At 51.3% G+C, this 15,304-nt stretch overlaps 1 protein-coding gene across 4 annotated transcripts in view; it reads right to left on the bottom strand.

The window, feature by feature from the left end:
- Positions 1 to 15,304, bottom strand: part of TENM4 (teneurin transmembrane protein 4) — an 844,684-nt gene that overhangs the window by 420,764 nt on the left and 408,616 nt on the right. For all 4 annotated transcript variants that reach the window (XM_069564905.1, XM_069564907.1, XM_069564908.1 and 1 more), the window contains one exon: positions 14,382 to 14,651. In XM_069564905.1, the coding sequence (XP_069421006.1) occupies positions 14,382 to 14,651 (270 nt within the window). The remainder of the gene's footprint in view (positions 1 to 14,381; positions 14,652 to 15,304) is intronic.

Here is a 15,304-nt window from a genome sequence, read left to right as displayed (position 1 = left end):
ACCACTAGCACCACCTGGGAAGCCCAGCTTGTTACGAATGCCAGGTCCCAGTTACACTGAGATAGATAAATAAACCACAGTCTTGCCTAGAGATACGTAGTTCTGAGAAAAGGTTTTTGGATCAATACAAAATAGACCACTGAAAGAAGAATGATGCTTCTGGCTAAGGGACCAATGTCAACAGGTTTTCCAATTCCTGCCACGCCTGTCCCCAAGCTGTTAAACGGTGATGAACTCTGAAGAGGACGGCAAGGTTAGCCATCACTGACTTAAAAGTTTCCCCCCAGTTTTTGAGCTGAAGATGCTAAGTTTCATTAAGACATTGTCATGGTGGAAAACAAACTTAATCAGTAATGGGCAGCTCTTTTTCTTATGGATCAGCCAACTGTTCAGGAATGAAAAATAGCTTCAGCCCCCCTTTCCCCTCTGGGGATGGCAGGATGGGTTTCCTGAGCTGATGCTGTGAGTGCTGCTCCTGGGGACCACCACACTCTGCCAGGGTCTGGGAGTCTGTGACCTGGGACATTTCAGGGGTCGCCCAAACTCCCCGTCTGTGAGGACATTTCAGACCTGTTTCAGAGATACTCTCAGATACTCTCAGTCACACTCTCTGGACCAACACTGGTCTCAGCTGCAGCTTGGCAAACCATCCCTGTCAGTGCCCACACATCCCTACATGTCAAAGACACCCCATGGCAGAGAGAAAACACAGGTTTCGGAGTCGCGCAGATCTGTATGTGAATTTTCTCCACCACTTCTTAGGTAGATGGTCCTCAGGAAGTCACTTTACTTATCAGAGCCTCTATTTCCTTATCTGCTGCTGCTGCTAAGTCACTTCAGTTGTGTCCGACTCTGTGAGACCCATAGACGGCAGCCCACCAGGCTCCCCCGTCCCTGAGATTCTCCAGGCAAAAACCTGGAGTGGGTTCCCATTTCCTTCTCCAATGCATGAAAGTGAAAAGTGAAAGTGAAGTTGCTCAGTCGTGTCCGACTCTTAGCAACCCCATGGACTGCAGCCTAACCAGGCTCCTCCGCCCATGGGATTTTCCAGGCGAGAGTACTGGAGTGGGGTGCCATTGCCTTCTCGAATTTCCTTATCTACCAAAAGCCAAAATACCAATCCTGCCAAGATAGCAAGAGGATGAAACAAGGATGAAACTAAGTATATTTAAAGAGGATCATCTACTTCCTGGCTTATAATAAATATTCAATAAATAATTTTTATTATTTATTGAGTACCATATACTACCAAGTAAGTAATTATTTGATAGTAATTAGGTAATATAGTCGTTGTTTAGTTGTGCCTGACTCTTTTGCAACCCCATGGACTACAGCCCGCCAGACTCCTTTGTCTGTGGGATTTTCCAGGCAAGAATACTGGAGTGGGTTGCCATTTTCTCCTCCAGGGGATCTTCCCAACCCAGGGTCAAACCTGTATTTTCTTCATTAGCAGGTGGATTCTTTACCACGGAGCCACCTGGGGAGGCCCAATATAATAGTACTTCTTATTAAATAAGTAATTTCCATTACTATTTTCCCTGGGTGCTGAGATTTATCGTGGGACAGCCCACTGAAGGGCCTTGAGAACCAGCTGCATCCTGGGACAGTGGGTCTTGGGATGAGGAAGACAGAAACAGTTCCTAACAGCCAGGACTGCCTGGCCCTCAGAGCTAGGCAGTAGCTTTCTAATGATGAATATAGACAATTTCACACGCCAACTTCAGACAAGCAACTGTTCAGCTGGGCCTGGACAAAGGCAAGGCCACTCTGCGATCATGTCTGAACTTAGACAAAAATAAAAAAGTGGTCCAAACCACAATATGACCCAAAGAAGCCTGCCCAATCCCGGCTAAGGTAACCGCTGCTGCTTTTCCAAATGCAACTGTGACCTCACTTCATTCTTCCTGGCTTCTGTATACATACGGCTTACTAAGATACTCAGGCACAGACTCACCCCTGCTTTCTGACAGTATCCACAGCAAAGCTCCCTGCTGCCTTGAACCCACCTGTCCCCAAATCACCCAGTACAAGGCCACATCCTGTACTTCCTTTCAGACACCCCTTACTGAGACACCCAATGAACCCCCCAGGGTGAGTGTCCTCCACTGCGGCAGAGAGTCAACAAACTCATCTTGGTTCAACTGTAGGTGAGCTCCTGGTCGTCTCTGGCTGCAAGGCACAGGAGGGACTTGGGTGTTGTCCTGCCCTAGCAGAGGGATCCTGGGATTTTTTCACCCCTACCCACAGGTAAAGGTTTCTCCCCTCACCTACTTTCTGTATCACACAGGCACACTGGACCCACAGCCTTCAAGCTGCCTTTTGCCACTGGAACTCTTGAGCAGTGCATTCTAGGACTGGTTGGCATGAGATGCCGTCGTGACGGACGTTCTTCCTGTGGTCCTGGCCCAGCCCCCCCTGGATGGGCGCTCAGAGCCACAGGTCTTACAAATCACCTTATTCAGCTGCCTCAGCAGGGCCAGGTTTCTTCTGCTGGTTCTCTGCCTGCTGGCCACCTCGGGTCACTGATGGCACTCACATGACATTCTGCAGGACACTGCCTAGCTTGTGTGTCTTTCTTCTCTACACCAAAAACCCCAGCAGCCAGGGAGCATGCCTGCTTCACCTCAGTGTTCGCGCAACACTGACACACTGCCTGCCACGTGCTACTGAAAGGAGACACACCTCCACAGCACCTGTCCCGTCACTCAGCTTCACAACCTCCCTACCCCCGCCCCAGACCATCCACAGAGCTATAGACCAAGCAGCGGTGCCCTGCTGTCAGATTATTCAACGTGCTTGCCTTTTTCCTAAGATCCATCATTTTTTTTCCCTCTGGTTTCATCACCAGTACCAACAGTGAGCTTTATTTATCAAGCCATTTCTTATCCAGAATGTTTATAATCACGGTTACCACCTGAAAGATAAAGAGTAGAGAAAGGTCTGCACAGCTGACCTGAGAGGTATGTATACATTACGCTGGGTGGGCACTCAGGGTTACTCACTAAGAAATAGAAGGGGAGGACAAGAGGCTTGTGCAGAGGAGTCAACACAGCAGCCCGAGCTCCTTAGAGAGGTCTGCTTGCCGGGCTGGCTCTTGGCCGGCATCTGGGAACTTGGCTGTAACAATTCTTGCCTGATATAAAATCTCTAAATGAGGAGGGTGGCTGACTGTGCCTAGCCTGTGCAGACAAATAATGAGGTTTATGCTAAATACCTGCTTCCCTCTGAGAGACTGGCATTTTGGCCCATGGTAGGCAGAGGGTGTCTATGTGACCCAGCCCCTGATAAAAATCTGACCAGGGGTCCCTCTTGAGCTTCCCTGGGGGACAGCGCAGCTCCCTACTGAAGGAACTGAGCATGTCCTGAACGACCCTGCTAGGAGAGGACCACTGGGAGCTCGAGTCTGGTCTCCCCTGATTCCGCCCTGTGCATCGTTCCCCCTTGCTGGTTTGCTGTTTACTCGTTTCTTGCAGTAAATCTTAGCCACAAGTCTCACTTTGTGCTGAGCCCCGTGAGTCCTTCCAGTGACTCACAGAGCCTTAAACCCTATGACACAGGCTCCAAGTTCGAAGGTCCACTATCAGGGTTCAAAGACAGGGTGTGGGGTCAGGTGCCCTGGACCAGAGAAAGCCACGTGATAACTGATGAAATGTCAGGTATTCATGGCGTCGTGAGCTCTGACGCATTTCCTAAGCGTGAAGAAGAACAGCCAAATGCCAGCACAGACACTTGAAGAGCTTGCTAGATCTAGCGGGGGACGGGGCGGGGGGGGAATGACATGACATTTTCTCCAACTAAAATGCATCTTTTAGCACTAGCTCTAGGGCTGAGATAATAAATGACCGCAAGCGGTGGATGCAGGTAGGAAGGGTAAATCCTTTAGGCTTAAGCAGCTTCTCTCCTTTTCCTCCCATGTGGGGCCACAGGGAGGGAGATGCTCAAGGAGCCTTGCTTGGCCCAGGCTGACTTCTGACTTGGGACTTCCCCGGTGGCTCATTTGGCGGAGAATCTGCCTGCAATGCTTAGCCATTTGGTTCCCGTTTGCAGAGCCTCCTCAGCTTTTTCACAGCCCACTTCACATGCATGAGGGCTGCTCTTTCCCTCCTCGGCCATTCTTCCAGCAGCTGGACCGGCACACAATTGCCCTTTGTTGACAACACACTTTGAATCTGGTTTGTTCCATACGATTATTTCCTTCTTGGAAGCACATTCTGGAGAGCGATTTGTTTGCAGTAAAGAGCCTACAAAGCGAAGAGCCACACACTCATTTAGGAAGCCAGGCTGCTAAATGGTGGTGGAAAGAAAAGCCCTCTTTGGTGTTTTGAATATTCCTCCGAAGGGAAGTTTCTTCCAGAACAGAAAGCCTGGGCTGAGATCCTTCCCACGGAGCTGACTGGGAGATACTGGTCTGAGGAAAATCAGGGCTGCTAGAGTCTTTTCACACTTGACCTTGGCAACTGGGGAGTTATCTTTGGCAGAAAGACAGGCTGACCAGCTGCCATATGTTTGGGCACTCCTCATTTTATTGCCCTTCCCAGACATATTTATTTTTTTGTGTGTGGCAGGGTTGTGGCAGTCCTGCACTGTCAGATGATAGCATTTGTTAGCTACAAAGTTTTTTTTTAATTTAAAGTATGTATATACATTTTTTTTCAACATAATGCTATTACACACCTAATAGGCTACAGTGTAGCATAAACATACCTTTTAGATGCACTGGAAAGCCAAAAAAAAAAAAAAAAGGTGAGTTGCATTATCTCAGTATTATCTTACTGCAGTGGTCTGGAACCAAACCCACAGTATCTCTGAGGTGTGCCTGTGGTTGTGAACAGCAGCACGTGGGTATAGGGTCTGAGAGACCTGGGGTTGAATCTCATCTCTGCCACTTTCCAGCTGTATGATCTCAGAGAGCTTTCACACAGTGATGAGATACATCTACCTCAAAGGCTGTTGCAAATTTTAAACAAAATGTGAAAATGCTCTGTAAATCACAAAATGCTGTAGGAATGATGATAACAACACTGTATGCTTATATATCACTACCGATGCACCAGGCACTATTCTAGGGGCTTAACCTCGCTAAGCTTATTTTAATGTATATCCACACAATAAAGTAGTCAGTAGAAGTCACCTTTGCACTGATGAAGAGATTCAGCAGGTTATGTGAACCCAGATTATGACCCTTCTAGGAGAAGGCAGTGGCACCCCACTCCAGTACTCTTGCTTGGAAAATCCCATGGACGGAGGAGCCTGGTAGGCTGCAGTCCATGGGGTCGCTGAGAGTCGAACACGACTGAGCGACTTCACTTTCACTTTTCACTTCCATGCATTGGAGAAGGAAATGGCAACCCAATCCAGTGTTCTTGCCTGGAGAATCCCAGGGACAGGGGAGCCTGATGGGCTGCCATCTATGGGGTAGCATGGAGTTGGACACGACTGAAGCGACTTAGCAGCAGCAGGCTCCTATATCCTTCTAAGTCAGCTCATCCTGTTTGGGGTGCTTTTCCTGCTGATCCTAGCTACCCAAAGGCTTATCAGTCACCACCACAGCCATTCACATAAGAGGAAGCTGGGGGAGGAGGGGGCGAGACGGCCAACTCCATCTGATCCCAGAGCCCAGCTTCTTTCAACTGAATCACGGGGCCCTGCCCAAATACACGCTTATTCTCCATAGGAGAGCCCTAGAAGTACTATGCCAATAGTTTTTAGGTAAGACTATGACATCATCTGATGTGAAGAGCCAACTCATTAGAAAAGACTCTAATGCTGGGAAAGATTGAGGGCAGGAAGAGAAGGGAAGGACAGAGGATGTGATGGTTGAATGGCATCATCGACTCAATGGACATGCGTTTGAGCAAGCTCCAGGAAATGGTGAAGGAAAGGAAGTCTGGTATCCTGCAGTCCATTGGGTTGAAAAGAGTTGGACACGGTTGAGCAACTAAACAACAATGACATCATGAGGGTTTCCCAGGTGACTTAGTGGTAAAGAATCTGCCTGCAATGCAGGAGACCTGGGTTTGATCCCTGGGTCAGGAAGATCCCCTGCAGGAGGGCATGGCAACCCACTCCAGTATTCTTGCCTGGAGAATCCCACGGACAGAAGAGTCTGGTGGGCTACAGTCTACGGGTCGCAAAGAGCCAGACACGACTGAAGTGACTCAGCATGCATGCACACACGACATCAGGAATCACGGAATCTTCAAGCTGAGGGGTTTGAAGGAAAGGAATTCACATTCATCAGGTCCTGGTGTGTGCCAAGTATCATCTTTTAAACTTATAATTATTATTTTTTTTACTGAATTACAGAGTAAGAAATACATTATACATGATGACCTAGTACAGGTGCTGTGTGTAAAGTATAACTAAAATAAAAATTCACAAAATAATACTGACTTCACTATGTTTGATGTACTCTGTTCCGCTCCTCTCCCATCCATTTATGATTATGATTTTAAATGACGGTGCTGAGATGCACCACTGATTTCAGGGTCAGGCTTGGTCCACAGGTGGGAAATGGAAGCCCTTCACCTTTCACGTGCACACATCTTTTGTGCGCATTAAAACGTTGGGAGGTATTCATGCCCACGTTACAGGTGAAGCAACTGAGGCTCAGTAAGATTCAATCACTTGCACAACATCATCCAGTTCCTGAGTGGCTGAACTGGGATCCTGAGACCGACTCCAAAGCCCATTCTCCTTCCCAGTTATCTTACTGCCTGAGAGTCCAATGACTCCCTTGGGCTGGTGAAGAAACTGACGCCCAGAGAGGAGAGGTAAGTTGCTCAAGGTCACCCTGGGCCCGGTGACAAGAGTCTAAACCTGAAACTAGATTCATCCCTGGATTCCACACAACCCAGAGTGAATTAGGCTCCTGTGGGCAGAAAGCTCTTTTCCCAGCATTGGTTACTCCCTTTCCTCCCTGAGATCATCCGGGGTTATATGAAGCTGAAACAGACCAAGAGCCACTCTCCTTGGACAAAGCTGAGCTTACAATAGGAAATAGTGCTTTGCAAATAAATGTCTTTTGGTAGGAACTTTGTCATTGTGCACATCATTGCTTCCACAGGAATTGAAAGTCACGTTGGCTCAAATCAAAAGCAAAACTCTGGCTTACTGTACCTCTCTGCACACACAGTGAGCCTTAACCTAGTTTCAAGAATGCAATCTATCTTAATTTACAGTAGCTTTGTCTCTTCCCCGCCTGCCAGTTCAGAAGCAGGGCGCACGTGTATTAGCACATACTGCCCACCAGGGAGCGCTGCAGAGTACACCGAGGGGAATAAATTTGGGGTGTATTTCAAGTCCTCTCCCAAGGAACTCACAAGAACAGCCACATTAGTGTCTGTCGGATACCAGCTCCGAGATCACAGAAAATCCATCAGAGGTGGTGCTGTGGCGAGGAGGCCCCAGGCTGACTTGACCAAGGCAGTGTGAGGCAGCTGGGCAGAAGGGCTGGAATCAGGGACACACTGAAGCCAAGATGATCCAAAAAAAGATGAGGCAAAGAGCCCCCCGTGGGCGGCACGGCGAGGCTGGGAGCAGGAGTCGGGCGGTCAGGATGCAGGGAGTACAGGGTGAGGCTGGGACAAGGGGTGAGCTCGGTGACCGAGGCCGCGAGGAAGTGGGGAGCGGCGTGGGGCCGGCCAGTGCTCAGGGACCCTGCAGCCGGGATGAAGGAGCTGTGAGGCCAGGAGGACCAGGTGTGAGCCCTCCGCACACCGAGAGTACCGGGACCCCATTTCCGCCACCGGACTTAAGAAATGGCGGTCTTCCTCTCTGCTTACGAGGCTCTGCAGCGGACCAGGACAGGGCAGTGGGGCCCCCTGACCAGGCTCACAACCCCTCCCCACAGCCTCCATGCCCCGACCCAAGCTCCCATCCTCTCTCCTGGACTCCTGCAGTAGCCTCCTGCTCCGACGCTCCACACTTTTTCCAGAATGACCCTGCCACTCCGCTCGGAGGCTCCTGTGACTCCCCACGCAGCGACCTGCTCGCGCCCCGCCTCACCTCCCCTGTCTGACCTCCTCTGCGCTCTGGCCACACTGGCCTCCTTGCCTCCGGACCCTGGTACCTGCCCTGTCCTCCGCCCAGATGCCTTTCCTCCAAGCAGCCTCATCGCCAGCTTCCTTCCCTCCCCCGCAGCATCCTCCCCCACCCCCTCACCATATGATGATCTCTAGGCCCTGATTAGCTCTAACAGGTTAGGGATTCAATTTAATTTTTGGCAGTTACTAACACTGACAAAGAAGGAAGTTTATGTTCTGGATACAGCTAGATTCATCTCCAAGATTATGTATATTATTATTAACAGCATTGAGCTAATGGAAACATGGGCTTCCCTGGTGGCTCAGATGGTAAAGAATCCACCTCAATGTGGGAGACCTGGGTATTCTGTTTCTATAAAACAGAACAAGTAGGAGAGGATGGTGGTCAGGAAAGATGATGGGCAGTGGTGTGAGACAGGTGTGGACTCAAACCCTGGTTTTGCCGTTTACTAGCTGTGCAACCGGAGAAGGCGATGGCACCTCACTCCAGTACTCTTGCCTGGAAAATCCTATGGATGGAGGAGCCTGGTAGGCTGCAGTCCATGGGGTCACGAAGAGGCAGACATGACTGAGCGACTTCACTTTCACTCTTCACTTTCATGCGTTGGAGAAGGAAATGGCAACCCACTCCAGTGTTCTTGCCTGGAGAATCCCAGGGACAGGGGAGCCTGGTGGGCTGCCATCTATGGGGTCGCACAGAGTCGGACACGACTGAAGTTGACTTACTTAGCCTCAGCAGCAGCAGCTGTGCAACCTTCAGCAGGTCACCTAACCTCTCTGAGTCTTAGCTTTCTTGGCTAGGAAATGGGGAAATAAAGTTAAGAATCAATGGACTAGGTGTCTCCGTGTCCCTTCTAGCTCCCAGATTCCCAGATGCTTTGATTCTTGCAGGCCCTTCTCAATCCTGTTTGGAACTTGGGGGCTTGCAGTCCTTGTTACGTGGGTAACTGTGCAGTAAGTGACCCTCGTTTCTGGGCACCTGTTTTCTAGGGTGGAGTGCAGGCTGCTTGTGGGCAGAAGGGTAGTCAAATATAGGGATGTAATCTCTACCCCAGTGAAGGAACCCAGTTTTCTGTCCTAGAAAAGGAAGCCTTGTGTATCATGGCTGGGTAGCTGCAGTACTCTAGGGAATTAGTGATAGCTATTCTTACAAGATTTTAAAAACGAAGTCTCATGAGCACTGGGCCAGGGAGGGCAGAGGATAAATGGAGTTAAACTGGTAATGAGCTTTCTCATCGAGCTTGAAGATGCTCACCTAATCTACTGACTCTCAATAAGCAGTTTGGCCGCCTAATTGGGTTAACCAGTAATTTCCCTTTTGACACCCAGGCTGCTTGATAATTTGGGGGGTAACTGTGACTCTGTTTCATTGTTTCCTTTCCATGTGTATTTATCACTTTGCCTCTGGGATTAGAGCTAGGAGTAAATTCTTACTATGTCCCAGGCCCACCATGCCTCTTTATGCCTCCAAGCCCTGCTCGAGCAATTGACTCCACTGGGATCATCTTGCTCAGAACCCTCACCTTCAGCGCAATCCTGCTCGGCTGGCCTGCAAGCCCAGGTGCATTGTGTGGGTGGGATGGAGGAAAGAGCCTTTGGACCCACAGGGCAGAGTGAACGGCTCCTTCCGCAGTCATCCCACAGCTCTTTCAACAATGAACATTAATAGCGAGCAGACATTAAGGACCAGCACAGACCAGCTGCTTTGCCAAAGCTGTGGTGCAGGCTCACAGCAATACAAGGAAGAAAGATGGCATGCTGTTTTTGTACTTTTTATTACTGTGGTAAAACACAGGTAACTCTTTCAACCATCTTTAAGCATACGGTAACGGCGGCATTGAGTGCACTCACTTTGCTGTGTAACCAGAACTATCCCACCATCCCAAACTGAAACTCGGTACCTGCTAAACCCTAACTCCCCGTTTCCCTTCTTCTGGCCCCACGTGGCTACTGGCACACAGTTTTAGAAATGCGGGAGCTGTTGGGTAGGGAGGTGAGGTGACGTGCTCAAGGTTTCAGACCTGGGACCAAGGCTCCTCACTAGATGCCGAGACTGCATCTTTTCCACCCTGCCCGCGACAGACAGAGCGGAAAAGCTGTCACAGCTCTATCTCCCCTCTTGGCTATTTGCCAAGATTCCCGCTTCTAGAACGATGCCTGGTCCACGGAAGGAGCTCAGCCCAGCCACAGAACAAATCACAGGATGAAGCTGCTAAAGAGGCACTGCATCCACCTGAGCCTGTGGTTGGAGCGCAAATGCAACCTCTGCTTTCTAAAAAAACATTTATGGAATGCCAACTGTGTGCCCTGGCATGATGCCAGCTCCTCTTTGCTGTGGCCCAGCTCAGCAGGGGGGAGGCCTGAGGGCTGGTTCCACCTGACAGCCCTGAGGGGAGAGATTTGTGTTTACATTACCCAGTCAATTCTGTATTTATTTTGGATATTAAGCAGTGACATAAAAGCTGCTGACATTAACCTTCAGGGGCAGAAATTGGCTTTAATGGACCCCATAAAAGTTATTATTGATGGCAGCTGCCTGCAGCTTCACCATGGCCTCAGCAAAAGCCTCCACCACTATCAATACTGTTGACAATTACTATTGACTAATGCAAGGCTGGGTGTGGAGGCAGTCAATGTTCCCGTGGCTGGACGTTGCTAGGGGTCATGCTTTGATGTCCTCAGTTGCTGATTCAAGTAGAGGTGGGCAGAAGGTTTAGCCTATAGCGGCAGAGAGACCTGAGTTCAAACCCAGGCTTGGCCCACCTGCTGAATTACCGGCTGAACAATCTCCAGCCAAGTCAGTAGACCTCCTGGGAACTTCAGTTTTCCCATCTGGGAAATGGGAATGCCATGCTGTTTCATGAGGGTTGAAGGCAATGGCCCATGTGCAGTGTCTCGGCACATGGTAGGCCCTCAGTTTGGCCTCCTTCTGCCCCTGAAAACTGGCCACACTGAGATGTGTCGGCCAACAGGTCCAGTGGAGTCAAGCTCTGTTCTGATGCTAAGATCAGACTTCTCATCACAGATAAAGGAGAAAACTGGGACCAGGAGGATGAGAGAGAGAGAAGGAGAGGAGAGCACTGGGGAAAGAAGTGAGAGCAGGAGGGCCAGGAACAAGAGGAGCGCAGCCTCGAAAGAACAGAGACTCCTGCGAAGAGCCTGGGGGCTCCAGCTCTGCTAGACACACGCCTGCAGCTCGCCGTTCCCCTCTGAACCCCAGTCCTTGGCTGTAATTGAGGTTGACGAGAATGTCATCAACCTCTTCAGGGGATAAAGGGGAGTCACTCCTATGGCTCATTCACATTCAGCATAAGCCACTGTCATTATTTAAACTCCAGTACAACAGAGCCTGCCGATGCTAGAGATGCACAAGATGTGGGTTCGATCCCTGGGTCAGGAAGATCCCCTGGAGGAGAAAACGGAACCCACTCCAGTATCTTTGCCTGGTTAATCCCACGGACAGAGGAGCCTGGTGAGCTATAGTCCATGGGGATCTCAAAGAGTCAGACATGACTGATGGACTGAGCATGCACTAACATCAATTAGGTCAACCTGGCCGACAGTGTCATTCAGATCTTCAGATAACAAAGACACTAATGTAATTTTCCAACCTGGAGCAAGAGCACAGGGGCAGGGGCACTCGAGGGATGTGTGGGTTTGGAAGTCCAGGCCTGGAAGGGAGGAGGTGTTGGATCTGCCTGCCCACCTTCCCTGAGCACAGCGTTAGAGTGCTGCAGCCCTGCGTGGGGATGGATGTTCGGGAGGCGAGCGTGGTATGGCCAGGGAAGCAAGAAGCCATGCCCCTGTCCCCACTATCTAAGGCCGAGGCTCTCCAGGCTCGTTGATTATGTCATTATCACCCAACAGAGGCTTAATTCAGCTGCAATTCAGCTCTCAGGGAATACACAACAATGTGGGTGGTGTGCACTTCATTCTGTCATGACTTTATGGAAAAATGATCATTTGTCACCATGGCGAGAACCTTCCGCTGAACAAGCAGCCCGAGTACTTTGCTGCAGAGGAAATTCACTATGACTAGGGCTACAAGGGTAAAGATTTCAAGAGTCACACAGGCCCGAATTCAAGTCGTGCTAGCCAGGTGACCTACACAGGTTTCTTAAACCTTTCTGTGCAGTGGGGATGATAAAACCTACCCTGGGCAGAGAGGCTGTCCTGGTCTCTGCCACCCTCCCTAAGTCTTAGCTGCCAGACCCTAGCAAGACCCTCCTCCATGTGGACCTTGTCCACAGGCTGCCCACTCCTCCAACAAGCTGTAGCATGAGTAAATGAGACCAGACAGCTAAGCACTTGGCATTGTGCTCAGGGGTCTAATAATCAGCAGCAGGTATTAACTATTGTGTTTATAATTTTCCTCTTATACACCTTCACCTCCAATGTGAGGACTTCAATCACAGAATCCTACATCTAAAAGGGTCTGCAAGCGATTTGGCTCATTTATTCCCCCCAAGTGTTCATTGGAACACTGCTTTTATTGGCTCTTTTGAGAATAAAGGGTTCTTTATTCTAAGGTAAATTTGGGGGATGCTGCTTGCTAATATATCCATCAGCATGATTAATAACATGTTAAAGGTTCTGAGAAGTCCTGCAGTAAGGAAACTGGTTCAAATTCCTTGAACTTAATGTTTCCTACACTATTTGACCACAGAGCACTCCCTTTTACCCACCCCCACCTTCAATCTAAGAAATATTAACATTCTCGGAATGCTGATTTCATTAAAACTGCTTATTTTACAGATGAGGAAACTGAGGTCCTCATCTATAGTGAGAAAGGATCTAACTTATCCAATGCTACACTCCAGGTCAGTGATGGACCTGAGGCTGCCTGCCTCCTGGTCGGACACCACTTTCTCTGTACCGGCCTCACACATCAAATCCAGTGCGTAGTCAGGAAGAGAGAGGAGGGTTTCTGGCTGGGCTTGGGCCTCAGTGGGGAAGAGGATAAGGGTGTGGACGGCTCCCCAGCGCAGAGAGGGCTGGTGGAGTGTCAAGGGAGGGTGAAACTACCAAGTTGGGGCCCATCACCTGCTGCTGCCCCCATCTGTTAAACCCGGTGCACAGGGTCCCGAGGAAACAGCCCGAGTTCTCCAGCAGCAGGGGTAGAACAAGGATTTGCAACCCTGCTGCTCTTGACTCTTTTTGGAGATCACATCTCTCCACTGGACGGTATCCTTACCTAGACTCCTGCACGACCCCACACCTGGGACATATAACTCACTGGAGCATCCTTGTTAGAGGCGAACCCACCTAAGCCTCCACCGCTGACCCGGTGTCCACCCTCTCCCCACCCTGGCTCCCCAATTCCCCCCAAATCCTGGGCAGGAATCACACAGGATGCTGCGTTTAGAGCTGGAAACCAGTAGGGGGCGCCGGTTTGCAGCTTGGCTCTTCCCGTTCTCACTCAGCTTGCCCTCCCCACGTCCCCCCTCCCACGTTTGGTGTGGCAGGGGCCAGCAGAACCCCTCCCTGCACTTCTGAGAAAAAAAAAAAAAGTCCAGCAGGAGCCTCCTCCTCCGTGGGGACCTCTTTTGCCCAGAGACCCAAGAGCACGAGGCATCGCAGAAAGAGAGCTCGCTTCGGTGGCCCGCTGCAGGCCTGCGTTCAACTCGGAATCCCTCCGAGACCAAACAAGGCTCCAGAGAGAGGCAGAACAGCCTGAAACCTGGCTCCCTTTCCTTCCCCCGCACCAAGGAGGCGCGCGAACAAGCTGTCATCTCTTTCTCCCTCAGCATTTCTCTGGCCTTGGAACAGGGCTGCGGAGATGAGAGTGGACTAGAGTCCAGAGCCAGCACTTCCTAAGATCTGCAGATGAGATCATGGGAAAGCTGGGGGAGAGATGGGAGTTTTAAGCTACTCCAACACGATAGCTCTTGTGCAAAAGCCACCCTCCCATCAGCAGAAGACCCTGGGGTGCGGCAGCGCCCACGGCGAGTGCCCAGGGTGGCTGCAGGCTTGTGAGCAGAGTTCTGGGCGGGGGGCACGGCTGAGGCCACAGAAGGTGGGCGGTAGGGGGTGGGTTACACTGCCCTCTGGCCCCTCCGCTCCACCCACAGGCAGCCTGTAAGCCATAATCCTGTCCCTTAGGCACCCCCTCATCTGGAAGAAAAGAGCTGCGACCCGTCTCTGGCCTGTCACCCGTGGGTGGGAGTATTTCATGTGACTCTGGCGAGAGGTTCTGCCTTCTGACCACTGAGAGCAAGGCAATTTTCCACCGCCTTCACCAGTGCCCCCAGGTAATGGAGCGGAAAATCAGCACTGTGATTAAACCCCGCGGCCTGGAAGCCCCAGCTCACGGCGCGGGCTGGCGGGGCCACTCACCAGGCTCCGTGTTCTCGTGCTCCGTGTCGGTGAGCGTGAGGTTGGAGTTGGCCCGGCTGGACAAACAGGAGCTGCGTCCCGACCGCGTGCTACGGCCCCACAGCCGCACGGGGTGCTCGGGGGACAGCGCGGTGTCCGCCTCCAGCTCGGCGTCAGAGCCGGCGCCCAGGGAGTAGCCGCAGTGGGGCAGGCCGATGTCCGTGCGGTACAGCGTCCCATGCGGGGGTGTCACCTCCCCCAGCCCCAGCTCACGCAGGGTGAAGTTGGTGCCTAGGAGGGAAGGCAAGGGAGCTGGGTTAGGGTAATGGCAGGGGTCACCCCCCAGAGGCCTGACCCCTGCTCCAGGACTCACCCTTGTCCTCTGACTCACAGCGGTGGTCGATGCACAGGCCTTTCCTTCACATCCTCCCCACCAGCCCAAACCCTCCACACCTTAATGGAAGGCCCAGCTCAAACAGCCCCTCCTTGAAGTCTCCCCTCATCCTACACTCTGTGCAGAAGTCACTGCTTCTTTTTCTGGGCCCCCCCTGAGAGTCTTCAGGTCTGGGCATTTTGCAGAGCAGAGCTGCTTAAGGGCCTGGACCCTCTGCTGGAGATGGCTTCACTGGGCCGAGGACTGTACCCCATTCATCCCGAAATCCCTGGGCCTAGGGCACAACCTGGGACCCAACCCATGGGGCTCAATACACGTCTGCTCAGCTGATAGAGGGCTTCTGCTCTCCTCGTCCAGGCTGGGGAGGGCCTGCCAGCAAGGAGGGCTCCTGAATAAGGCAGAAGCCTAGCCCACGAGATGCCAATGGCTCCCCAGGACCCAACGCTTCTTTCTGGCCAGGTCAGGAAGGCCTGAAGCCAGAAAGTGAAGATGGTGACAGGCTGAGAAAAGTGGGCTTTGCACAAGGAAGGAGCCTCTGCCCTCTGCTTTG

This window comes from Ovis canadensis, chromosome 21, assembly GCF_042477335.2.
Source record: "Ovis canadensis isolate MfBH-ARS-UI-01 breed Bighorn chromosome 21, ARS-UI_OviCan_v2, whole genome shotgun sequence".
Lineage (NCBI taxonomy): Eukaryota > Metazoa > Chordata > Mammalia > Artiodactyla > Bovidae > Ovis > Ovis canadensis.
This window is presented reverse-complemented; position numbering and strand designations above follow the sequence as displayed.